This window comes from Coptis chinensis, chromosome 5, assembly GCF_015680905.1.
Source record: "Coptis chinensis isolate HL-2020 chromosome 5, ASM1568090v1, whole genome shotgun sequence".
NCBI classification, from domain to species: domain Eukaryota; kingdom Viridiplantae; phylum Streptophyta; class Magnoliopsida; order Ranunculales; family Ranunculaceae; genus Coptis; species Coptis chinensis.
Window position 1 is genome coordinate 73819548 of NC_141460.1, and position 25522 is coordinate 73845069.

A 25522-nucleotide genomic window follows, 5' to 3' on the forward strand; every position below is an offset into this window, starting at 1 on the left:
TTCTTTTTTTAGTCGTTTATTTTAGGTTGTTCGGACAATAAAACTTATTTTAAAACAAGTTATACAGGTCATGGGTTGATAACCCAACCCATTAGACTCGAAAACTAATTGGGTCTACTATGGTTACTCGGATTAACATATGTGACCCTAATCCAACCCATTTATTTGATGGGTTCAATAGGTCAACCCTTGCCCTTAAATGACCCAAAAGCCTTTTTTTCCAACCCAAACCCGTTAATTTTGTATCGGATTTGTGGGATTAGCAGAGGTCGTGTACAAAACTGCCACCCTCGGGTTGTTTGAATTGGTCTTTCACTCTTTTCATATTACAGGCTCTTTTCATATTACAAGTATACAACTTGATCTTAATTCTCAATAAAAGTTGATATATTATTCACAACGACAATAGGCAGAGATCTCAAAATATATATACACATATAAAACCTAATTAGCACTTGACTCCATTTTTTTTTTTTTTTTTTTTTTTTTTTGATAAGCAGAACTTTATTATTGGAGAATGATAAGAAATATTACAAGAGTTAATACAAACAAGATCGAGGAGGGTGACAGACCACAGACCAGAAAACCAGCTCCTCTTATTGCCATAGCCATCCTAAGCCCATTTAGTTCTAGTTGTTGTTGGAGAATAAGTTTCCCCACCCAAATATAAAGTGACTCAAAATGAACTTGGTGCCACTGCGAAAACCTTGACAACCAGTACCACAACAAAGCTTTAACTTCAATAACTAATCTGTCAACTCTTGTATCACGTTGCCTAAAGACCTTGTTGTTTCTAGCCTGCCAAATCATCCAAACCGTAGCATATGGTACTAACTTCCATAATCTGTAACCATAGCTACCACACTGCACTTTCGGCCACAACTCCAAACATCCACTAATGTCGATCACTTTCGGCCACTTGACTCCATTTAACGTCACATAAGAATACCATTTCATTTCAATTACGCGATTCAAACCTTAGAGGAGGTGCCGATTCTTATATCAAATAATTATTTTAAAAGCCTGAGCTTCCCTAGGAACAAAAACAAATAGATTACTTGGATCCTATCAACTACAATCCAAAATTATCCTATATACATCATTTAGATACAATGCTTGTACCAATAAAACCACAACCATATTCATTAGCAGCTGAGCTGCCAAGTTCAAGTCGTTATTAAGTCTCCAAATCCCTAGTTGGTTGTGCTTCTATAAGTTCGATTTTCGCATTCGGTGGTTCATGAATCATGAAAATTTCCTTCTACACATACATCTGGATGCAGTTGAACTTAATTGGGATAAAACACTCAACAAATAGAGGGATCCAAATACTGTTATACAATGGCCCTATATATCACTCTACAAATTTACTTGCGACTTGATTTTTAGTAGATATCATCTTTCCACCAGGGATAACAACCCTGCAAAAATTGGGCTCATTTAGAAATTTCTAAAGATGCCAAAAGAAGGTCGCAAAATTTTAAATCCTAACCGGAAAAAAAAACATCACATTTTCAAATCGATTTCGAAATGAACTCAAATTTTGTAAATATGATCTTTATAGTGATAAGATAATACCCACAAAGTATTAGCTAAAGAGGTAAAGATTTCAAAATGAACTCAAATTTTGTGGATATGATTTTTATAGTGATAAGATAATACCCACAAAGTATTAACTCTTAGTTCCACGTAAAAAAGAATGTTGTATAAACTATTGTACAAAAAGTGTTGTATATGGATCCCTCCCCTTCAACATATATGAATCCATTTTACTACCATTCAAATATTTAACTCATAATGACAGTAGTTCACCATTACACTGAACATATATTAGTTTTATGTAGTGAATGTGTACCATAGTTTTGAGTTTCCTAATTGGTATAGCCGTATAGGTGCATTTGGATTGTAAACATAATTATATAAATTACAAGTAAGGTGATAACAAAAGGAACCTTTTCCTATATTATGGCAAATTAGCAACTAATATTGTTGCAAAACTCTGAAACTAAGCAAGTTATCTTAAAACCTTTTCACATAAAAGACTATATGCAGGATATATCCAAGACAACACCCTTACCGGATTCAGAAATTCACGGCGGAACTTGCTCTCCATCACCTCGTGAAATTGAATTTCACTTGAATGACATATCTCATTCGAATCTGATCTACATTGTATACTATATACTCATTGTATTGCAAAGTACCCTGCAAGACATTTTCAATATGGGATGTGTATAAGAATGAGTCATATGTACCACACTACAATTTAATAGATGCAGAACAAAAGAGTGCAGTACCTTGGGACCACGTTGCTCCTTGGGCTTTCCAAGGGGAACAACAACACCATCCTCAAGTGCCTTAATCTCTGAAGAATCTGGCGCTGTTGCTCCAACTCCTTTTGTGCTGCAAGAGATACCAAATGAGAAACCGATTTAGTTTCATTCTCAATTAACATCAAACTATCTAGACCAAATTTCATGTATATGAAGCACCAGAGGAAAGTAGACAGCTAGAATCTATTTCAAACCTAACAGTCTCCTTATGGAGGAAAATTTGTAGTCAGAAAGTCAGCAAATGACGAACTAAAATCCCATCAGAAATGGGACGAATTTTGGAGGAAAAATATTGTTTTCATCCTATGATAGAGAACAATTTTAGGACCCACAATTTGAATTTTCAAAAACAATACAAATCTAATTAAGAATTGTTCACACGCTAATTATGCCACTACTTCATTGAGAAACTGAAAATTCATTTATTATTACAAAAGGAGAAAGCAACCTTAGCTTTCCATTGGGCAACTGATCAGCATTATAGTTTGCACTTAAACATTCTGCCATCTCGCCCAGTGCAACCTGCAAAGGAAAAGTTCCAAATGTTGGGATAATCTCCAGTTCAGTCTATTGTCGAAGGTGTAGGACCAATATGGTAAACAGAAATGAAAGTTTTGTACAGGAAGAAAAGGATCATGACTCCAAGAGATAGAGCTATAAAACTACCTATTGACGAAGTGGACTTTGAAAAATTTAACCACAACCTAACTGGTCCGATGACCAAGGCAGCAGTTCTTATCCACCAGTGATAAATCTAAGTTCAAAGGTTTGCTTAAGTTATCATTTTCATACGAGGAAAAATGGTGTTTTGGTAGGAAATGCAGCTGCATTCACAACTCTTTAATTTATAGCAATAAAATATGGGGCCAGTCATAAAATGGGTGGTGCAAAAAGTACATAATGTGCATACATTGCATAAACATCTCTGCAACTCTGGGAGAACTAAACTTTGATGGGTCAAAAGGAGGTAAACATTTGAGGAAGTCCAAACACATCTTATGGGTGGCATTGTTTAAAAAATGTTGTTTTAAAATTTCAACTGATATTTGGATACCATGTTTATTTGATGAGAACACGTTCATAAACTATGTGTGCACAAATAAGATCTATGAATGTATCCATAAACGCATAGGGTTCCATTTTAGAGAATACTTCTTTCAAAGTTTTAAGATAACAACCTCACATAGAAGCAACACACTGATATTTGGATACCATGTTTATTTGATGAGAACACGTTCATAAACTATGTGTGCACAAATAAGATCTATGAATGTATCCATAAACGCATAGGGTTCCATTTTAGAGAATACTTCTTTCAAAGTTTTAAGATAACAACCTCACATAGAAGCAACACACCAGCCGTAGATACATGAGATGAGCAGCAATAATTTGCACTTTTGGAAAACATATCAGCAAAATAGACTCCCTTTCCAAACATGTAACCTGTTACAGGTGCTTCCGGAGGAGCAATGCGTAATCCTGTTACAAACAGTAACAACCAGAATTATTGCAACAGGAGTGTTCATTCATGAACAAGCTTTCTTTTCGAATTTTCCAGAAATGTCAAAGTTGCAGTTTCAGCTAAAATATAGAACATAATAGGAATAATCAGTATCAGAAAGGGAAAAGGAAAAGGAGAGGAGCTTCCTCCCACATGCATCTCATATGTCATATAAATGCACGGAAATTGCTCCAAGCCCTTCTATGGGCCTCATGAAGTTTTTCTAGAAAAAAACACAATTAAAGGATTCATCGGAGCAACAAATTGTCTGTAGTTGGCATCACTATTTGCATGTAGAACATCACAGGAAACTTTTGATGAAATAAATTTGAATAGCAATAATAAACCTGACCTTGAGACAAAATGCCAGTCCAATTTGTGAGTCGAGAACCATGCCACAATAGCATTCTGTTTTTTGCGCCAGAGAACTGCACAGATATTTCAAAGAGCATTAAATATCATGGAGGCTTACTAATAATGGATTCCCAGGTTACTAATAAAATTCCAACAGTCATTGTAAACAACTCAGGAGTAATGTTATCACCTTTCTGAACCGTTCACTTTCACCAGGCCTGTAAACTCTAAATATTTGTACTATTTCAACTGTGTAATCCGAATGTGTTTTAGCATGAGTGTTCTGCATATACTTCTCTATCTGCCCACAAGAAAAAAAATTAATTAAAAAAATAAAAAACTAAGATATATGGAAAAGCAACACTGTATATTAATATAAAAGTTGTTTTCTTTTATAATTTACTAAATCAGAGATCACTTATTTACCATTGAGTATTCTTCAGACTTAATCTCAATAGGTGTCAATTCACATTGAAGGCGGTTGTAATGAGAATCCAATGGATCTTCCTGCATTAGAGAAAATTGAAGAAACTATATTAAACAACCAGAATTAGTTACAAACTTGGCATAATTTAGTGTGAGGCCAACTTAGATCCAAAAAAGGGAAGGCTCAGGAAAATGGTTTGGGAACTAACTTAAAAAATTAGTAAAATAAAAAAGAAAAAATTTGCATCTCCAACAATAAATTAAACTGCTTTTACATACTTCACGGGGATCTAAGTATGTAAAAGAAAAAAGTTATACAACTAATAGTTTACTGTAAGATATCTTCTACAGTTTGTAAGAAGAGCATTCCCTTCATAGCTTGAACATTATTCACATATATGAGTATTTTGTTCAAAATACAAACTAAAAAAAAATTTATCTAATTCAAATACATAAAAGTTGGAATGTTTCCATAAGAACTACAATCAATTAACGTATTGTTTATAGATTGTAGTAATCACTTCCAATATAGAGAGATTTTTCCAAAAACGCCAACCTTTCGTCTGTCCTCTTTACAATTTCATCCAAATCAATGAAATCACTATACTTGTTAACACATTCCAAATCTTCAAGAGTGAGATCTCGTCGCATCGATTATCTCAAAGCTTGAGCATTAGATAAAAGATGATATGAATATAAAGACAAGTTTGTGTGACTGAACATAGGTGGAACAAACGTAGAAGCAGGTAGGAATAATCTTCAAGCTATCCCTCACAGAAACATGTTCAAATTAGCACACCGCGCACATTTCATATTTTCATTGTTTAGACATCTAGTTTGTTTAGGCATTGAAATATTCATTGGCTGCGGATATAACAATGTTATTGTGAGAGCAATAACTTGTTTGCATTACAATGTTATGAAAGGCACAGAGAGTACCAAACAAAAATTTTACTACAGGAAATAGTATGTATAGGGGTTAACTACCCCTATAGTATGGACAGGGATATTCTAGTTGGAAGTGTTGATAGACAGGGGACTGCTAAGTTAATAGGGGAACATACTAACCAAAGTATCTATAAGTAAAGAAAACAAAAGAAAAACCCACAAGAGAACTTCTAACAAAAGGTGAATACTACATTTGTGTGGAGATGTTCGTCGAGATGTATTATCATTTTGCCATATCAATGTTGTCGCATCCTCTAGATTATAATCTAAATTTAAGTGTTAACATGACTTGGATAACAAATCAAATTGGCTAAGAATGCACAAATACACACATACAGAGATATGATTACCAAACCCAAATAATAACGGAATATTGCAGCAGATCTTCCTACTATGGAGATTTAAAAGAACCTCAAGCCACACCTGTGTCTCATTGTCGTCGCTTAACAACTTAGTTGCAAGTTCAATTTCACCAAGGGCTTCAACCTACAATGAGAGGGATATATCACAATAAGTACTGAAGGACCATAAATCAGCTAATAATATATTTCTCTTGCTTCAAGCTTCAATAACAGCATAAAGGCGTCGATAGTTGGATTAACACATAAACAGCAATGAACAGATGCATGCACATGTTACATATACATGCACAATTGCACACAATAAAGAAATGAGCTCGTTTACATGAATATAATTATGTTCCTCAAAATACCACTTCCACTTTAGTTGCAGCTATAACTATGAATACCTTCACACGGGCAAATTATAGTACATATTGCATTGAAGATGTATTTATCTTGATGACAATGGAATGATGTGATTGATGTTGCACACAAGTACTTTGAGAATGAAGCAAGAGGAAAATTGTTTAGAAAATTTAGATAAATAGTGATTATTTCGATTTTGTTATTATTTCTGAAAGGGTATTTATGGCATATGCATAAATAGGTTTAATATGGTGGTCAAGCGTGTTATCCCACATCAAAACGAGAAAATCTGTTTTATTTAAGATATCATTATAGAGAGAGGGGGACTGGTGCTCAAGTATTCACCTTCTCCTTCTCAATCCTCTTGTATCTTTTCTACCAATCTTTCGTCAGTTCCTTTCTATACATATCCATTCCAAACTTACTATTATCAGGAAAAAAAATAAAAAATAAAAAAATCCAAACTTACTAGCATCAATGCATGATTGTATGATACCTATCCATTTTCTTTCAATTTTTAACATTTCCTATATATCTGTATTTATTGTAATTTTTCACACAGCTAAAATATTCATGCTCCAAGCCAAATTAGATACACATCAAAACATACATTTTGAAATCTCAGTTGGATTATGAAAAAGGTATACATATTAACATATATCTGTGGTGCAATATTGCAAGAACCGAGAGGCATTCACTAAGAACACAATGTACACAAAATATATATAAAAAAATAATGTACTCACCATTTGCAGCTTGCTTTTCAACTTATATGGGGTGTCGATGACAAACGCACCTGCCATTAGAATTACTTAGGAAACCAAGCTTAAAAAGAAAAAATCGGTAACTCTATACGTATTGAGATCCCATGTCGGGGAAGAGCACTATGAGACCGGAAGAATTACTTGCTTAAATATGTAAATGCAATAGGTTAGGAATTTTTGAAAGATACACACACCAGACAGATTTTTTTATAGACTAGCATCATGAGCAGGAGAGATACTTACTCATCTTCTGAAAACCAAAATCATGAGGGATGACGGTGTAAAATTCACTGCAAAGAAACCATCACACTAAAAGTCAAGACAATACACACTATGTAGGTAATGGATAAATAAAGAAATTCATATTTCATATGATATATCTGTTTGACACATAAATCATACAGAAGAACAACATGTTGTTGTTAAGAATGATTACGCAAGTTTGAGAATATAAGAGAGAAGAGACCAAAAAGGGCATGGATTTCATAGAGCAATCAATTTAATGACATTGGCACAAACAAAAAGATGATTACTAAAGAGTAGGGTAGGGCTTTGAATCCTTTGATGGGAAGGACGATGATAACATGGATAGCAAGATACATACACCAGCTTGAGAAATCAATTTTCCAGTGTTTTAAGTAGGGCTGGTCATCGAGTTGAGCTGTTCGTGAGTAACTAGAGCTCAGCTCGTCGAAGGTTCGACTCAAGCTCACTCATTCAATAATATGAGTTGAGTTTGAACACATTTTAAAACTCGAGCTCGAACTCAAGACGCTCGCGAGCTACTCGCAGTTCGCACTTTACATAGTTATTATGTTAACGCTTATTTGAGATAATTATTTATGTTAGTGTGTTGGATTATAATTACTCAACACATGTTGATTGTATTTATAATGTGCACACATTGAAATAGTTGTTTGATAGTGGTTATTGTAGTATTAGTGAATTGTAGTTGCATTTTAGTATTTTATTTAGATGAGTTTAGCAAGTTATTATGGTCTTGAGATAAAATTTAGAGTCTATTTGTAGCCTATAATCAAATTCAAATTTGTAGTCTAGAAGAATAGGAATCTAGAATCATTGAGCTACTCGAATATTCGATGAGTCGAACTTGAGTATGAAATAAAGCTTGAACAAAATTTGAGCTCGACTCGAGAGATACACAAGCTGAGCTTGAGCACCCTAGTACTTGACACGAGTAGCTCGATGACCAACCCTAGTTTTAAGATGCAGGCTTATGTTTCCAATCAAATAAAGAAAACAAGCACTTACCCACTCAATTTTTCAAGCGTCTTCCTGTTCAATTGGGTAATAACATCAGAGATTCTCTTCAAGACATCATAACCCTGAATTCATTCAAGAGTCATGCATATAGAATGAATGGAGTTAGTGATGAACACGAAAAGATAACCCAGTAAGGAATCAATGATATCCAAATTTCACTTCAGAATTTATTATCCTAAAGGAAATACAAAATATAAATAATCTACCTTAACAAAAAATCTAAAGAGGAAAAATGTATATGCAGGCCAGGAAAGAAGTTCTAGCGTTTTTGTCCTAAACGTTTAAAAATAAAAAGGTTTCTCAGAAATCTTCCCGACTACTTAATCCACATTGTTATTGACCAGATTTTGTAACATATAAAATCCAACCAATAATTTAATCCTTAGCCAAATTGAATCAATAGTGCAAAGTCACTCTCTTCCCCTTTTCTACATGAGAAACCATAGATACTATGAACAGTCCTAAAGACAAATCACCAAAAAAATAAATGCAAAGATGCCATACTGATATAGCAATTAAGTTAACCCACGATACCATGAAATATTGAAATGCTCATGTTGGTTTACTTGGAAATACATGCCTAGATGAGTATAATCACCATTATAATTTTAAAAAAAATAACAAGAATATTGATTCCATTCATTTCTTTTTCCTTCAAAGATAAAGAACAATAATTCTAAAGCCTAGACCTTATCCACGACACCAGGAACAAAACCTCTAATGCAATAATTTGAAAATTTACCTTCAGAATTGTAGATTTACTTAACTTGCCAAGAGGCAATTTTTCAGCATTGTACCCTACAAGAAAAGACAAATGAAATGAACAAACTGTTAAGAGTATGATTTAAGGGGTTTTTAGGTTTTGCCCCGATTATTTAAGTATATTTAGGTTTTGGCCCTTTTTTTTCATTTATTAGGGTTTGGCCCTTTTGGTCCAAAAATGAACCAGAACCAAACCGAATTGTCTTGAAATTACTTAATGGCAAAATTACCCTTAGTTTTAGGGGTAAAAAGGTAAATTACATGCTTTTCTCCTCCAATTTGAACCCACTACTTTTGAAGCAAACTAATGATACGCTCCAACTAATATAACAAACTCAACATTTACAATGCCACTATATAATTGGGTGTTTTATCTTTCTTTGCAAATCATTTTAATTTCTTAATGATCTATTTGCAAAAACTCCAAAACACCATATTTCAAATGGGTTCTTCAAATCTTCAAATTCTAATATATTTTGAATCGGTTAACATTGTTAAATTGATAACAATATAGTAGAAGGCGATGAAAAAGATCAATACTTCAAGAAAATGAAAGAACCCATGACATGTCTTTCTTCCTCATATGGCTACAAATTACCACCCCATTAAAGAATTTGAACTTTCTTTGAGGGTGTGTATAAGTTTGACACCTTTTTTAATTAAATTCGACCCTTTGTAATTTTATGTCTTGAAAGATGTTTATTTGTTAGTATGATGATTGGAAAAATGTTGATTTGTTAATATGTTAGTTTGAAATTTATAAAGTGGTTATGAAAACCTAATTAAGCTAAAATAGTAGGGGGCAAAACCTAAAAACTAATTAATGAATTTAAGGACAATTTTGCCATTAAGTAAAATTTAAACCCAACCTGGTTTGGTTCTTGGTTTCTTTTGAACCAGAAGGACCAAACCCTAATAATGAAAAAAAAAAACAAAGGGGCCAAAACCTAAATACGCCTAAATAATCAGGGGCAAAACCTAAAAACCCCATGATTTAATAGATCTTTACACTTTGTCAGTGTGGAAAAGAAAACAGCTCCTAGAAAATTCAAAATTTTGATGTGATTTAGAGGCTGACAGCAGCAATAATAAATAGCATTTAGCAGACTATATCTTTTATTAGGTACAATAACTAAGTTCTGTGACTACGTTTCGAGAAAATAATTTCTTTTGATTTATGACAATCTGAAACAAAAAAACTAATCTGAATTTAAAGTGTTTCTCCAGAATCAAATGAGTTAAACTATGGCATGTTTACTTTTCCAAAAGGCTAATAGGCAGCAAGCCTTTTTCTAACTAAGAGGAACTAATAACCAATGCTTTACCACTTCGAAACTGTACATATAAATGAAAAAGGGAATGAAAGACCACAGACCTATTTCCATCATTTGCTGCTTCATCATGCTGACATTGCAAATAAGGGAGACAAAGTTGGCAATACGGGACTCAAGTTTTGTCTCTCGAGGTTGAATAAGGTCATTGACCTTTTTGGGAACCTGATAACAAAATTTGGAATATTAAAAGAAATCAAGTGTCTTTGAGTCCCAACTGGGGAGACAACGATGGACACATGACATATGGAGTTGAACAATTCAGGAAAAAAGAATCACATGAGTATATTGCATGAGACCAACTCACTTTTGATTCTTTTTCCATCTCGTTGTAGTCCATTTCCAACCAGGTGTACAATTTTGGATGACAAACGAACGCTTTACGATCAGACCACTCATTTTTGGTCTTCACATGAAACTTCGTCTCAAACTCCTTAATTGCACCGTCTCGTGAAGTGTATGGGCCATGTAACTTGTCCTGACCTTTGACTCCAACTCTACCCCATCTACAGTAAACCATGAACGTGAGACCATCGTCAGACTCTGCAAAGAGTATCCAAATAGCATTCAGTGACCTATAGCAGAGATAAAGCAATCCAAAATAATAACTAATAAATGACTACCATCTACTCAAAAACGATGACAAAATATCGCAGTTGCACTACTTAATTCTTCTGGGGCACATAGCACTAATTGGGATATCCACTATGAAGTTGTTGTGAAATTTCTATGAAGGTCACAAGTGCTTTTCAATCATCTAACTAATTAAGGGATAAATTCGCCCAGTAAGCCACCCAAAGCATCTAAACTCAAAAGTGACACTGCAGAGGAATGACCAAGAACTACTAGATGTACAAAAGTGAATAGTTTATTGTAGAGGTTTACCCTAGGTTTGTGGCTTAGAGAAGAAGAAGAGAGTGTATGTATCTCACATGCACCCGTAACATGATTTGTAATTTCAGTAAAGCAGACCTTTAGATAAGAAATTAAAAATGAGTCATTCATCATAATTCAAGTAATAACATGATACATGTCTCTAAAGTCTCAACACAAACTCAGAAGAAGATCTTGGAGTTATTTGATCTACTAATATCTTCCCCCAATAATATCTTGTTGATAAACCTCCCCAAAATATTTGATCTAAAATAGGTCAACCAAAAAGATTTCCATAAACGATTTATAAAGGATAGAATGAACATAAATAAAGCGAATAAAGAGGAAGGTTTCAAGATTGGACCAAGAGCTTGAATCACATAGAACTTGTTATTATTATCTCCCACATTTGTCTGATTCAACATTGCGTCATAGATTTCTTCACCCTGCAATCAAAACGGGGGTCAAATAAAACCATGAGAGTTTTTAAACAACACGCACATTTCATGTCGTAGTGATGCATTTCCAAGTGTCTCAAAATCTTTTTCAAGCGACTCAACCGCAAAATAAACCTCAATTGTTATGGTCTCTTAATACATTAATACTTTAATACGCCTAATGTATGTGTAGTAACATGAAACGACAGCCAATAGTGTACAATTTACCAAGCAAAAATATGTAGTACACGACAAAACTAAGAACTCAACTCATTTCTGTATCACTTACATACTGCAAAACATGGTATTGAGTCTTGATGTGATCTGGGAGCCATTGATCCAAGACAGCACCACCTTTCTTAGTTGCTTTAACCAACTTTTCTTTTCCAATCCCATCTTCCACTAAACATACATTAGCACAGGTTACAAAAAAGGTCGAATAAAAATTTTCCAAAGTTTATTATGAAATACCAAAATAGTTACCTATAGGAATATTTTCAGGTTCCTTCTCCAAATTTGAAGCATCAGCATCTTCCACTACTTGTTCCCTTCTTCTCTTCCTCACATTGGTTTCTTTTGAAAGAGCTGATTCTAGTCTTTGAACCTGTTAAGAAAAGAAATGAGGTTTAGAATGAAAATGAAGATGTATTGATTGGTCAGAAGGAGGAAAGAGATGATGGACGGGATTACTAGAATGGGCTTTGTGCCTGATGTTTCGAGCCCACGTTGTGCAAGTTGAGATCGAAGTTCGTCAACTTTGAGCTTGTTCGCCATTTTTTGCTCCTGTGAGACTTGAGAAAATTTTTAGTGGGAAGAAATTTTTGTTTTGGGAATTTAAAAGCAAGAAGCTTCTCAAGGAAGAGAGTGTGAGTTGGGCTTTTTGTGTGGGCTTCTAAAGGAAGGGATAGTGAGTTGGGCTTTTGGGAATTTAAAAGCAAATAGCTTCTCAAGGAAGGGAGAGTGAGTTGGAATTTAAAAGCCTAAAGCAAAAAGCTTTTGTTTTTGGACTTTCCGATCTTTGAGCCCAAAAAGTATATACGTAACGTTATATTATCTTTTTTTTAGCTGGAAGCCTGGAACACGTCATATTCTCTCCACTTTTTTTTTTTTTTTTTTTTTTTTTCGGTGAAGATAAATTTTTATGAGGACGTGGGTGCACCTGTACGCAGGCATGAGAGACATTGATTATAGTGGATGGCTGTCTAAGCCACCAAAATGAACAAGTTGAGGGGACAATAATGCTTAGAACATGTTACTCTTGAGGTCGAGATGGGTAGTATTCAGCCACCATTGTGCATCTGATGCATGTTGCTCTCTACTTGAATAATCGCTTATGTTGTGGGTGGTTGTTTAAAACTTTAAATCATTCACTGGCATTGCTCTGTTAAGTGTTAATGATGAAAATAACATGTGTTTCTTTCACTACAGAATTTAGAGTTTTAGACTAGTAGCGAAAACAATCTTGCATTGAAGCATTTGCCAAAACAGTTTAAAACCAGCAGTCCATTAGCAGTAAATGTGTTTGGAAAATATTTAAATCTAAGACATCTCATATTAGCTTCACTCCAGCTGCTCTGACAGAGTCGATCACAGCTTTAACCTTTCCATGATACCTTTGTTCTCTCTTCAAGAAAACTGTAACAGCAGGAATTTCCTTGAGTAACAGTCTCTCTCCAAGTATCTTCCCTATCTTTGCAGCTGCAGCAACATCTCTTGTATTCTCCATTCTCGTCCTTAAGACCTTCTCCTGTGAGCTGGCAGAGGAGGCTACTGTGGCAGTTGGTGAATGAAGCACTTGGGCACTTACGTACTTGTTCGTGAAATGCATCTTCAAGACATATGGTTTAAGAAACTCAACAACTCTAGCTGGTCTTACAGGAGGAGGGATAACCATATTTGCTACTGAAACTGAAAAGTCCTGCAAAAAGGAAGATGTAAAACTGAACATTAGAAAGCTGGAAATGAAACATAAGCAACACTGAAAAAATGAATGGATGTAACAGACTAACGTGTTCTCCTCCTGCATGCGCAATGCAGGCCAAGAAAACAGGCCAGTAAATCTGGTCACAGCCCAATTAAATCATTACAAAAGCCCCTTTGGATATGAGGATTGTAGCAATTATATAGAGATTGTCAATGGTAAACATGAACGAACTGGGAGCCTGGGAGGGAAGTTGACACCCACCATGGTGAGATCTTTGAGAAAGTGACTATTTCCACATATGCTACTATCAAATCTGTAAGGATGGTTCTTATTCCTAGGTTTATAAGCAATTTCCATGACAAAACTTACAAAATATAGGAAGCACAACATGATCTAAACCAACATACAAATATTCTTAATTACCAATATGATAAGTCGAAAAGAAACCATGCGATGTGAAGGAATAAGTTTCTGCGAAGGATAAGCAGTCATCATTTTTTTAACATAAAAAGGAAAAAGACAGAAGTGCACCCATTGGAGGCATAAACTCATACAAGACTACAAGAGCTAGCTGAAGAGTGACCAATTATCACCTACAAGGCAACAACAACCACACAACCATACACAAGTCTTTCCTGTAACAGTTGGGTAGCTCCTAATAAGTCTATCTAAGCGTCAAACTTACATCCCAATTCCATCACATTGTTTAAACACTGAAACAGAAATCTTATCTATGAATAATTCTACAAGTAGCACATTGTCAATGCACTGGAGATGTGGTTCGGGCTTTATTTAGCACTGCCACTAAGGGTAACGATCTATAGCTCGTATGCCTACTTACATCCCTCCTAATGGGTTATTGGGACATGATGTGACGAACATGGATGAATGATATGTAAGAAAATGCACAAGAAAAAAAGAAGGAATAAAGACAGTTATCATAATCAAAAAAGAAACAACAGATAGCATCAGTGTTAAAGAACACTTATAGGAATATATGAAGACATTGTACACTTAACATTTAAAATGGAGAAAATGAAAGAAATGGTACTGTAATTAGCTATAAGAACCATAAAATTTTGATAGTTAAGAGTTTGCAATCATTAGAGAGGCTGCACTTTTCTTTCCACTTCAAGAATATCCTTCAAGTACCCATCTCCAGCAATGATACATGTTTACCTAACACACTATGCAGCCCACAATGAGACGCCATGTATATGAATCTAATTTTAAAGAGGAAAAAGGCAGGGGGGGGGGGACACTATATTGCCCACAACGAGACACCCATGTATATGGATTTAATTTTAGAGAGGAAAAAAGATGTGGGGTACAAATATAAGTCCCCAATGAAGTAGATTAATCTTATTTCAGTGTAAGATTATTAGGAATATGGTGTCTACTTCTCCTGGCTACAGGGCATAGTAATGTATCTAGTTCTCCTTGCTAGCTTAAACTAATTGTTGCTATTGGTATATGCAATTCTATCCTGGACCAACAACATTAAACTTATATAGTACTACAAACAAATTATATAGCAGCACCCATGTGATGTCCTCACAATAGGCAGTTCATTGTGTCCTCATTCAACAACTGTGTGTTAACTACAAAGGCCTATGTTGTAACACATTAAAATTGCAAATGGTTGAAGAATTTGATATTTACTTAGCTTTTTAATATGGGTAAGTAATTTTTCACAAACATTTGATCAAACATTTGGTATGGTAAGTTTTATAAAATTAACACAGACATAAAACATATTGACACTAACTTAACTATACTAAAAGAAACTTTAAATCAAAATAGCATCGTCCATATAAACGAACCTGGGTTGAATTTCCAACGGTAGTGTAGTGTTTGGTTTAAAATGATCTGTGCAGCAGCCTCACTTCTTTGCTTTATTAGAACATCGACGCTCGTGTTTGGTTATGGGCTATTATTGTTATTGGGCTTCTTTGGGCCTTTTTTTTATGTGAAACAGACAAAAAAACATGTGAAAAAAGCAATTTTCTAAAAATCGATAGGCGGTAGGTAGCGGTGGGAACGCCTAGCGTCTAGGCTTCCTAGAAGCGCTTAGACGGGCTAGGTGCTAGGCAGTTTTATTTAATTACTTAAATATACTTCTTGATATATGTAATAGAAAGAAAATTCTCCACAAAAAGGAAAATAGACATCGATCAGAACAGATTGACCAAAAAGTTTCAACTGAGCATCCACTTTAGACACAACATATGAGTTCAATATTCATTGAGTTCTACGTGTCGAATGTTTAAGGACATGGTCAAAAATTTATCACGGCTTGAAAATCATATAGCATCAATTATAGTCCCAAACTACCTTAAAGTCTATATCTTTTTTAAAAGCAATTTTGGAGTTTGTTCTATTTTTAATATATATAAAAATGAGGAGATGAGTGAATAGTGATTGGTATGGATGTAGTGGCATTTTGGTAATTTTATAATTATTTTTGTTTTTTTCTATTTTTTTGGGGGCAAAATTGTATTTTCACAATTATCAAATTTGTTTTCTAGCAAAAGTGTAGACTTGGTGGGCTCGGGATGAGAAAAATGATTGCACATATAGAGATAAAATAGTAATTCACTTCTATTGTAAATTTAAAATTAGAAAAAATAATAATAGTGGGGCTTGAGATTGTTCCACGTGATAGGCATGTGGCATGAGGCTAGTATATTAGAAATTTATTAGTAAGAGAAGAATCATAGGATGATATATAACACAAAATCAAATTAAGTAAACGCCGATACCCGTACAAGAAAAATGTCTCACATAATACTAGATTCACATCTAATTACAGAACATTCACATAAAACACCATTTAATTTCTTAAACTCCAATGCATTAGCCTCAAACAAAAAAATAAAAAAAGATATCCTTTAATTTTAAGAATGCAATCGATGCCAATGAAACACAATTGAAATGCCTTCTACTTTCTCAATCCAAATACCACGGAGACCTTACAAATCTTTTTAATTTCTTAAAAAATATATATAATGAATAATAAATCTAGCAACAGCATGAACATTGCAGATTTTAAGCAATGGCATGTAATATATTCTTGGAGTGATATTGTTTATAATTTATTTACAATTGATGCGTTTTTTTTCCTATACAGAAGAAGGAGCAAAAGAAGAAGAAATGGAAGATTAAGAAAGAAGTAAACAAAAATTACCTAACCCGAGAGATGGGAGGGAGCGAAGAAGAAGACCACGATCTATTTTAGCATGTGGACGTTTATGTTAGACTGTCCTATTGGCCCCTTTTTATGAACGTTTAAAACTTAAGTTCCTTTTTATTTTGATCAGATTTTACTTAACAAAGCTCAAAACACAAGCCCCAACTAATCCGTCTAGCCCCGCCTAGGCCGTCTAATCGGCCCACCGATTACGATTAGATACCAAATCAGTTCGGCTATGCACTGCCTAGCTCAATTTTTAGAACATTGGAAAAAAGAGGAGCCTGTCACGACCACCTCAGTAAGTGGTACTTATCGTGCATTTATCGGTACTTAAATTCGAATAGGAACATGTTCGAAGAAGGTTGGCATGAATTCTACTGTAAATTGTAGCTACCAAATAACAATTTAGGATTTTAGGATAACAATTCATACCATCAGCATGGGCGGCTCAAGCCATTTGGGGCCGTAAGCAAAGTTTGAAAAGCAGTCTTCTACCATTGATTACACTCACTTTTTGCAGCAAATATTAAAAGTTTTTTGTTGGAGAAGTGAGGGAAACGAGAGGTTTGCTTGATAATGTAATTGCAATATCTTGTGTTCAATTCAATTAATTTTTTTTTTCAAATGTTATTATATAAGTTTTAACTATTATAAAACTAAAAAATGAAAATGAAATCCAAACTACTAAAACTAGTGTGGGCTAAGTTGGGGCCCTTTGGACCGATGGCCATAAGCTACCTATTCTGCTATAGGGTTGAGCCGGCCCTTACCATCAAACAATAGGAGATGTATATATATATAGGGGTGGGATAGAGACACAGTTACTGTAGCCACATTCTAAGCACAGTTAATCCAAACCATTGATCTGTAGCCAACCATATGGACATAGTCTATTCTAAATTACCAAAACGAAATAAATGAAATTTCAGAAAAAAAAAAATTGCGAAACAAAAAACACGAAATAAACAAAAAATCGATCGAACCTTCTTCTCCAAAATTAGATCGAGAATTTTTCTCTGAAACACTCTTCTCTCTAGAATTTACGAGTGGGTTCTCTCTTTGGGCTGTGTGCTTCTTTCGTTCGAGGTAATTTCTCTATTTCTCATTGCCACATCGACTTCTCTATTAACATATTGTTTTCACAAGATCGGTATATTTTGAATTTTGAGGAACTGAATGTTATGGAGTAATTGGGTAATTTTATTGATTGTGGTTGGCTAATGGAACATTCTGCATGAGTTATTTGCAAGAATGGACGACTCCATATTGATTAAGGAAGTTGGAGAGCGGGAAGAATATGGTTTAGGTGAGCTAATGTTTCAATTTTATTTTCGATTTCTACCAACGAATTCAATACTGTATTATTGTACCATGTTAGTTTTTTTTGTTTTTTTTTTACATGGACACTTTTATTTGCAGTACCCGAGCCTTCTACGACACCTTCTGCGGCATTTTCTTTCTCTGTTCAACCTCTAGAGTTTGAAGTGGAAGTGGAAATTATGAAGCCACCGTGTTTGGGAATGTGTTTTGAAACTCTTGAGGCTGCAAAACAATTCTATATAGATTACATAAAATCGTTTGGATTTAGTCCCGTAATTTGAAGCTCTGAAAAATCATTTTCTCGTTAGGATGAAGTTAGTAGTTGTCAAATGACTTGCAAGCGATTTGGGATTTATAGAGATCGAGGAGGCAAAAATAAGAATGTAGATGAAACTGAGAAAGAAGTGAGAAAAAGAAACACAAATACAGTTAAATGTGGGTGCCTTGATTCAATGAGGGTGACAAAGCAAAATAGTGGAATCTGGAAAGTGGTGAAATTTAGTTGCGAGCACAATCACAACTTGGTTAGTTCGGCAAAAAGGATGTGTATGTCTGTTAATAGAAATATGTCTGCTACAGCTAAGATGTTGATTGACTCATTTCGTGATGGTGGTGTACCTGTGAATAAAGTTGTTGATATACTTGACGGAGTACAAACTGGTTTTGATGATAGGGATTGTTGGAACCATTTGGGCCCCTCAAAAGAATACAAGAAACCGGTGAGAGGTGATGCTACAGCGGTGCTTCATTTTTTCAAGCAGAAAAATATAGAGGATCATAATTTCTTTTATGCAATACAGATAGATCATGAAGCAAAGGTCATTAATTTTTTCTGGGTAGATGGTCGGGCACGTACACAGTTTCAATATTTTGGTGACATGGTTTTCTTTGACACCACATATCGTAAGAATGTATATGAAATGCCATTTGCCCCATTTACTGGAGTTAACCACCATATGCAATCAATCCAATTTGGTTGTGCACTGCTTTTGGATGAAACAAAAGATTCTTTTCAGTGGGTTTTTGAGACTTGGCCTGGAGCTATGGGCGGACGTGCCCCATCTGCAATTATCACAGATCAAGATAGAGCTATGACTCTAGTTGTTGGTATGGTATTCCCTAATACTCGACACATATTCTCTATGGCACATTATGAAGAAGTTTCCTGAAAAACTTCCAAATTATTATTACAGGAGGTCAATATTCAAAAAAGAATTCAAACACTGTATTCGGCAAATATTTATTCCTGGTGTGTTTGAAAGGAGGTGGGCAAAATTGATGTCTAGTTTTAAGTTAGAGGAAAATGAATGGCTTCAAGAGATGTACAAGATTCGACATAAATGGGCTCCAGTTTATCACTCGGATACTTTTTATGCCGGCACTTCGACTACTGGGCGTTCTGAAAGCATGAATTCTATTTACAAGAACTTTTTCACATCTACGACAACTCTTAGAGAGTTTGTAGTCAAGAATGATAAGTGTTTGATGAGGATTGTTGAAAGAGAAAAAAAAAAAGATAATTATATTACTAAACACTCGAATCGGATTGTAGGCGGTAATTCCTTTCTCTTGAAGAGTGCAACAAGTGTATTTACAAGGAATGTGTATGATAGGTTCAAGCAAGAATTCGAGTTAGCTGAAACTGAGTATGTCTTGCATGATGATGAAAAAGGTACTGACGGCAAAAGAACCTACACTTATAAGTCGCGAGTTACAGGTGACGAGCGTGAATGGAAGGTGAAGTTCAACCCAGTGACAAAAGAAGGTAATTGTGAATGTAAAACTTTTGAGTTTCTGGGGATACCTTGTAGACACCTCATAAAGGTATTTCAGAGTCGTGATATTGAAATTCCCGAGCACTTTATTCTTAAGAGGTGGATGAAAGGGGCAAATAAGTATAGAGCTGAGTATGACCGTGGACTGGTAAGTGGCCATAAGAACTCTGAGGCACTGAGAACTACTCGACTTTAAATGGTTGTTAATCAGTTGGTTTATGAAGCTGTGGAAACTGATTCGGCTTACCAATTAATGCTACAAAGACTACAAGAACTGTCAGTGGAGCTCAAGAAACAAAAGGAAGTTGACCCTGGTATTTCTGTTGTTAATTCATGCACCATTGCTGATAGTTCAGCACCGCCACTTGATGACCCATCCCAAGTTTTACTTTTGAAGCCTAACATCTTTCAAACAAAAGGAAGAAAAAAACTTGTGAAGATTTATAAGAAAACTAAGGACAGTTGTAGAATAAAAGGGGGTTTTGAACAAGCATGTGCAAAAGCCAAAGAAAAACAGAGAGGAGATGTACATGTTGTAACAAAGTTGGTGTTAACCATGACAGCCAAAATTGTCCTGAAAATCCAAACAGAAAGAAGGGCCTAAGTAAGTATAATATTGCTTTCTTAAGCTTAATTTGTAGTGTCCTATCTTACACAATTGCCTTTAAAACTTGGCGTTTTCCATTCTTTTTGCTTTACAATATTAGATGTAGAGTTAGAGGATGAAGACGAGAAGAACGACGACGAGGATGGGGAGAAGAATGAAGACGAGGACACAAATGATGACAACTATGATTGAAGCTTGTATTTTCTATATTAGACTGTTGATTGTTGAAGCTTGTGTTTCTCTTTTGTAGTTCATTGTTTGTTTAATGTAGTGAAATCTTGTGTTTGAGCTTGAAACTGTTAGCTGTTAACTTGAAATTGATATTTTTGTTAGCTTGAAACTGTTAGCTGTTAGTACTAATTCTTTTTGAAAATTGTCTCTATGTGATTCTCACAGTATTGCTCAAATCATAAGTGTCACTGGTAGCAAGATCTTGCGTATTCTCAAGGTCCGTGGGGTTTGAAAATATTGATTTTGCGTATTCCCATGGGCTTTGAGAATATTGATAAAATTCCCTTGGCGAGCTTTTCATGGAGCTTAGTATTCATCTTGGTGTTAATTTAATGGGGGTGAGTTCATTTTTCACTTTTATAGATTTTCTTCATTTTAATTTTTTTAGCTTAATCCATGACTGTTTGTTTGTTGATTTGCATGCTAGTATTGTGTGTTAGATTTGAATTTGAATATGTTTTGATAGATTTTCAAATTTTGGAATCTGATTTGGATGTTTTAGCTTAGACTGCCTTAGGAGGCCAAGATATAAAAATATTGTTTTGCGCTAGATTAAGAGTTGTCATCCTTCACAGTGGTATTCTTTCTGGTCTGAGAGTCATGTTTATGTTAAGGGGGCCTTATGTTAAATGGAACCTGTCATAACTTTGTTCTGTGAAGTTCATTTTGGAACCTGTCAAAAAATTTCACTTTTTCTGTGAAGTTCATTTTTTTTGTCAGAAATCTTTGCCCCTGTCAGAACTAAAGTCTAAGAAGTTCCATTGTGGATGTGAAGCTGAACTAAAACCAATAGGTGAATCATTCACACTATGGTTAAATCAAATGAGTCTATCCATATAGCACTTCATGAAAAAGCACATGGTGTAACCTTCCAAAGTCTGGAGAACATCATGACATCATACAATGATGTGCTTCCTGAATAATCTTAAAACATTCAAATCCATATTCAAAATAATAGGAAACAATATAAAACTCTATCACCAGTAAAATGACTGACCACATGTCAAATAATCCAAAAAACAACTCTTACAATTAATACCCACCAACAGCAGTTCAATAGGATTATATCAACGTTGATCTTTAACAAAATAACACTTTTACTTGATCTGCAAGTCTGGTAATCGGCTAAATCAAGTTAGTCTAATAGCATCCCAAAACAACAGAGCAAAACTAATTAAAACAAGGAATCTCAAATCATAGTGTAACCAAATGGTCCAATAAGATTTATCCCTCTGTCTGCTCCCTCAACTTCCGGATTGTACTCCTGACAGTTAGAGCACTGGCCGGATTGTACTCCTTGCAACCCCAAATTCCAACAACCTTTCTCTTCATAGCATATTTGCCGCAAAACTCGCAGAAGTACTTTGCATGCTGACTAACTTCCATCTTCGTAATCTGCTTTCGCAAACTTGCACCATAACGGGTACCATATTTTCCGACGATACCTGCCTTCTTTGCCCGCTTAGTCATTGTTAGAGATGGAGGCTAGTTTTTTTTTTATGTTGCAGAGTTTTGTTTTTTTTTTTCTGCTGGAGATGGAGGCTAGTCATAATGGACTTATGGTAGCTCTTATATCGACTGAGTACAGCTGCAACTGATCAGATAGTCTTCCTTCACAATGGGATCAACAGATAGTTGATCAGTAGATCCCTTGATCAGCAGATAGTCTTCCTTCACCACACCATAATGAGGGAGCCCACCAACAGTCCTGATACAACAGAAACAAGATTCAGGGGTTAGCGAGAAAAGGAAAAGAAAGAGACTAAAAACCATTGTCATGACTCTTAAGGTATTCAAGTAACGCAAATGTAACAAGTCTTTCTCAGTTATCACTCAAAAAAGGAAAATTAATAACTAGATGTTCACCTTTAAGTCAAACAAGTGTACGACACATTCCACAGGTTATCTGTTCAATAGGCCTAGACCTGAAATACATAATTTCAATAGGTAAACACTGTGATTGAAAATCTCCATGCCCAAGTTGCCTAAATGCTCCATCTGCACAAATAAAATCTCTTCCAGTATCTAAAACACAAAAAAACACCCAAGTCCATTAAACACAAGTGTTATATAAAAAACAAAGAAACACAGTAAATAAAGCAATGAGCAAGTGTTATCTCCATGACTCAATTGTCCACTTGTTCCTCTACCCCAACTTAATATTTTTCCATCTTCTCTACTCAAAGCAATGACATGAGCACCTCCACAAACTAGTGAGCACCTCCATAAACACAAATAGTTAGTGATGCATTGACAACCTGTAAAAACTCAACTAGATTACTCTAACTTCATTCTTATGGTATTAATTATTTATTTTCTACTCTCACATATATGTTCATGTAATATATAGAGTACTTCATCACAAGGCCCAAAATATCGATATCGATAAATATATCGGTGTACCCAAAAACCGATATATATCGGATATATCGGATATATCCATTTTTTAGTGACCAGTCCAAACTATTTAAAATATCGGAAATATATCAAAAATATATTGGAAATATCGGATTTACATTAAAAAATGGTCAAAAAGTCAACCGATATATATCGTAAATATCGAATATATCGATTATATCGGCGATATAAAGTTTTATATCGGAAATTCGATATATATCGGGGAAAAAAGGGTTCTATATTCGGTGGATATATATCGGAAATATCGATGTCGGTGTACCAAAATACCGATATATATCGGATATATCGGATATATCGGCGATATTTTGGTCAATGCTTCATCGTTCAACTCTTAACTCTCTAGACTTAAACGAATTCAACTAATCAAACACAAAGAACAATGGTGAGAGTAATGTGTGATGTAAAATTTCTATTCTACGATTATATGATGGATTCAAATAAATCTAAATGAACTAAACTAATAAAAATAGGGTTTTGATGGAAGAGAAAGTTATAGAAAAAGTAATTAATCCACCTAATGACTAGTTTCATGCAAGAATCAAATTATTCATTGAAAAGAGATCATATTTAGATTTTTCACGCAATGATTCAACCTAAAAGCTCAACCTTTATCATCCCTAGCAACAACCTACATCTCTATAGTCATTATTACTAGCATGTAGGATTATTACAATCAAGTCTCTCGATTTAATTATAATAATCTCTAGTTTAATTTACTATATGCTTATTTTGGAAGTCATATAATAAACTAAACTCATTGAAATACATACACAATTAAACAATTCTACTAAACAATCTATTCATCATTAGGCTTCATAATCACTCCCTCTAATAGGGAGATTAGTCTAATATCATTATACTATCATTCCCAACACAAGAACAATAATAACAAGTCATAATTTAATAACTAATTTAAACTTTATAAATCTAATTTTAACAATAGTCTAAGAATCAAAATAAAGACAACCTAATTTATGAATTTAAAACAACTAAAACTAAATAAGAATTTAATCAATAACTAAATTGAAATGAAAACTAATTAATACTTTATTATAAAACTAATAGTGATTCTAAATAATAATCTACTTTGTTCTAACACTAATTAATTGAAGGTAAAAACTAGATCTAAAACAAGCTATTGGAACTAATTAATGGAGTCTAACCTAATTTTTTAATCTAGATCCAGGTATTTTTCAGAGTTAAGTCTTCTCCATACAAATGGAGGAGACTAGATCTACTTTTTCGTGTATGGGCTGAGGAGCCATATTTTGGGCCGAAAAATCGAGCCCAAAACCCAATTTCTTCAGTCTACAGAGGCCTTTTCAGCTGGATTTGACTTCTACGGATTTTTCGCCCACTTCTGCTCCTTTAATTGGGTCGAGGCTTGGACCATTAGAAATCTCTTTACGAGCCGGTCGTTTTGACAAAAGGTAGGTCCAATTCCGAGGTCGGAGTCCAAAGATACGACCTTCAGAAGTTCTGCTGACTTTTATGTGTTGTTTTTGCCCGCGTTGACTTTGACTTTTCAGCTTTGACCGGCTTTAAGAAGGTTTTTTCTCCTTGAATCTTGGCCTTTTATCATAGAACTTCTTAGCAACCAACCCTTGCTCCTTTATCTCACAAAAGGACACATTTCTGTACATATTCGACTCCAATATCTGAAATACACAAAAACACGATAATCAGTACTAACTCTTACTTATTAATCACATAATTGGTCTAAAACAATACTGTTAAGGGGGTTAAAACTACAGTTTTGGGCTCTTATCAAACCACCCCCAAACAATATTTTGCTTGTCCTCAAGTAAATATGAGAAATTAGAATAAGTGACCAAAAATGGAGTTCTAACTAATCTCGTTTTGCCAAGTGCAATTGTATTGACCATATGCAACAAGGCCTTAAACCACTAGGAATTTCCTAGTGGACGAGTTATAGCCTCATGAGAGTTTTCCAGTGAAGGTACTCACAAACTTCATCTATACTACAACGACTAAGAAATAAAACTATTGTTTCCTTATTTATGTCTTAATGATCTATACATCTCACTAGTATTTAAACAAGAATGATCATTCTAAAACTTAAACTAATACATGCATAATAATCAAATCATCTTAAGATAAACAACTATACAATGAACTATGATATGAAATGCAATAACAGGTCCGTTTCTGAAACTTTTGGGTAGCGTGCCTAAGTAGGTTCTCACAAGGAATGCGTCAAAGCTCATAACACTCTGATTTTTCCACTCAAGTTTGCTAACTCCAGTGTGCAGTGGGCACACATTTTCTCACAATCTCAATGACAATCCAAGAAAGTCGAGATCAATCAAACAC

At 34.6% G+C, this 25522-nt stretch overlaps 3 protein-coding genes and 1 pseudogene across 8 annotated transcripts; 1 reads left to right on the forward strand and 3 right to left on the reverse strand.

Moving 5' to 3' along the window:
* Positions 1-464: 464 nt before the first annotated feature.
* PARP2 (poly(ADP-ribose) polymerase) lies at positions 465-12558 on the reverse strand. Of its 5 annotated transcripts, none has more exons than XM_086560708.1 (19): positions 12411-12558; positions 12204-12324; positions 12010-12122; positions 11648-11729; positions 10718-10953; positions 10455-10575; positions 9060-9115; positions 8306-8379; positions 7277-7323; positions 7016-7065; positions 5986-6048; positions 4615-4695; positions 4379-4489; positions 4187-4262; positions 3670-3812; positions 2782-2855; positions 2298-2403; positions 2078-2205; positions 465-1033 (listed from the first exon to the last, which is right to left on the reverse strand). In XM_086560708.1, exons 1-18 carry the CDS (start codon positions 12492-12494, stop codon positions 2113-2115), a joined length of 1731 nt encoding a protein of 576 aa, XP_086416834.1. In that variant the 5' UTR covers positions 12495-12558; the 3' UTR covers positions 465-1033; positions 2078-2112. The 5 variants fall into 5 exon arrangements, with proteins under 5 accessions (XP_086416834.1, XP_086416837.1, XP_086416836.1 ...); XM_086560710.1 differs by having other exon boundaries at positions 884-1023; XM_086560709.1 differs by having other exon boundaries at positions 889-1028.
* A 607-nt stretch (positions 12559-13165) lies between these two features.
* On the reverse strand, positions 13166-15730 carry LOC147498827 (Ribosomal L18p/L5e family protein). Of its 2 annotated transcripts, none has more exons than XM_086560712.1 (2): positions 15468-15730; positions 13166-13638 (listed from the first exon to the last, which is right to left on the reverse strand). In XM_086560712.1, exon 2 carries the CDS (start codon positions 13612-13614, stop codon positions 13270-13272), a length of 345 nt encoding a protein of 114 aa, XP_086416838.1. In that variant the 5' UTR covers positions 13615-13638; positions 15468-15730; the 3' UTR covers positions 13166-13269. The 2 variants fall into 2 exon arrangements, with proteins under 2 accessions (XP_086416838.1, XP_086416839.1); XM_086560713.1 differs by lacking the exon at positions 15468-15730 and adding an exon at positions 13730-14813.
* Positions 15731-19435: 3705 nt separating this feature from the next.
* LOC147498828 (protein FAR1-RELATED SEQUENCE 5-like) lies at positions 19436-20536 on the forward strand. Its single transcript, XM_086563350.1, has 2 exons — positions 19436-20080; positions 20144-20536. Exons 1-2 carry the CDS (start codon positions 19436-19438, stop codon positions 20534-20536), a joined length of 1038 nt encoding a protein of 345 aa, XP_086419476.1.
* Positions 20537-21725: 1189 nt separating this feature from the next.
* Positions 21726-22391, reverse strand: LOC147498829 (large ribosomal subunit protein eL43 pseudogene; annotated as a pseudogene).
* Between the last annotated feature and the right edge of the window lie 3131 nt (positions 22392-25522).

What these genes read in the sequence shown, in the direction of transcription:
- PARP2 (XM_086560708.1), bottom strand. Translation starts at nt 12,494, where the DNA reads ATGGCGAACAAGCTCAAAGTTGACGAACTTCGATCTCAACTTGCACAA. An exon ending in ACGCTTGAAAAATTGAGTGG is followed by an intron (nt 7,324 to 8,305) that starts GTAAGTGCTTGT and finishes GTTTCTTTGCAG; the next exon opens with TGAATTTTACACCGTCATCC. An exon ending in AAAGTGAACGGTTCAGAAAG is followed by an intron (nt 4,263 to 4,378) that starts GTGATAACATTA and finishes ATATCTGTGCAG; the next exon opens with TTCTCTGGCGCAAAAAACAG.
- LOC147498827 (XM_086560712.1), bottom strand. Translation starts at nt 13,614, where the DNA reads ATGGTTATCCCTCCTCCTGTAAGACCAGCTAGAGTTGTTGAGTTTCTT.
- LOC147498828 (XM_086563350.1), top strand. Translation starts at nt 19,436, where the DNA reads ATGTCTAGTTTTAAGTTAGAGGAAAATGAATGGCTTCAAGAGATGTAC. An exon ending in CTGAGTATGACCGTGGACTG is followed by an intron (nt 20,081 to 20,143) that starts GTAAGTGGCCAT and finishes GTTGTTAATCAG; the next exon opens with TTGGTTTATGAAGCTGTGGA.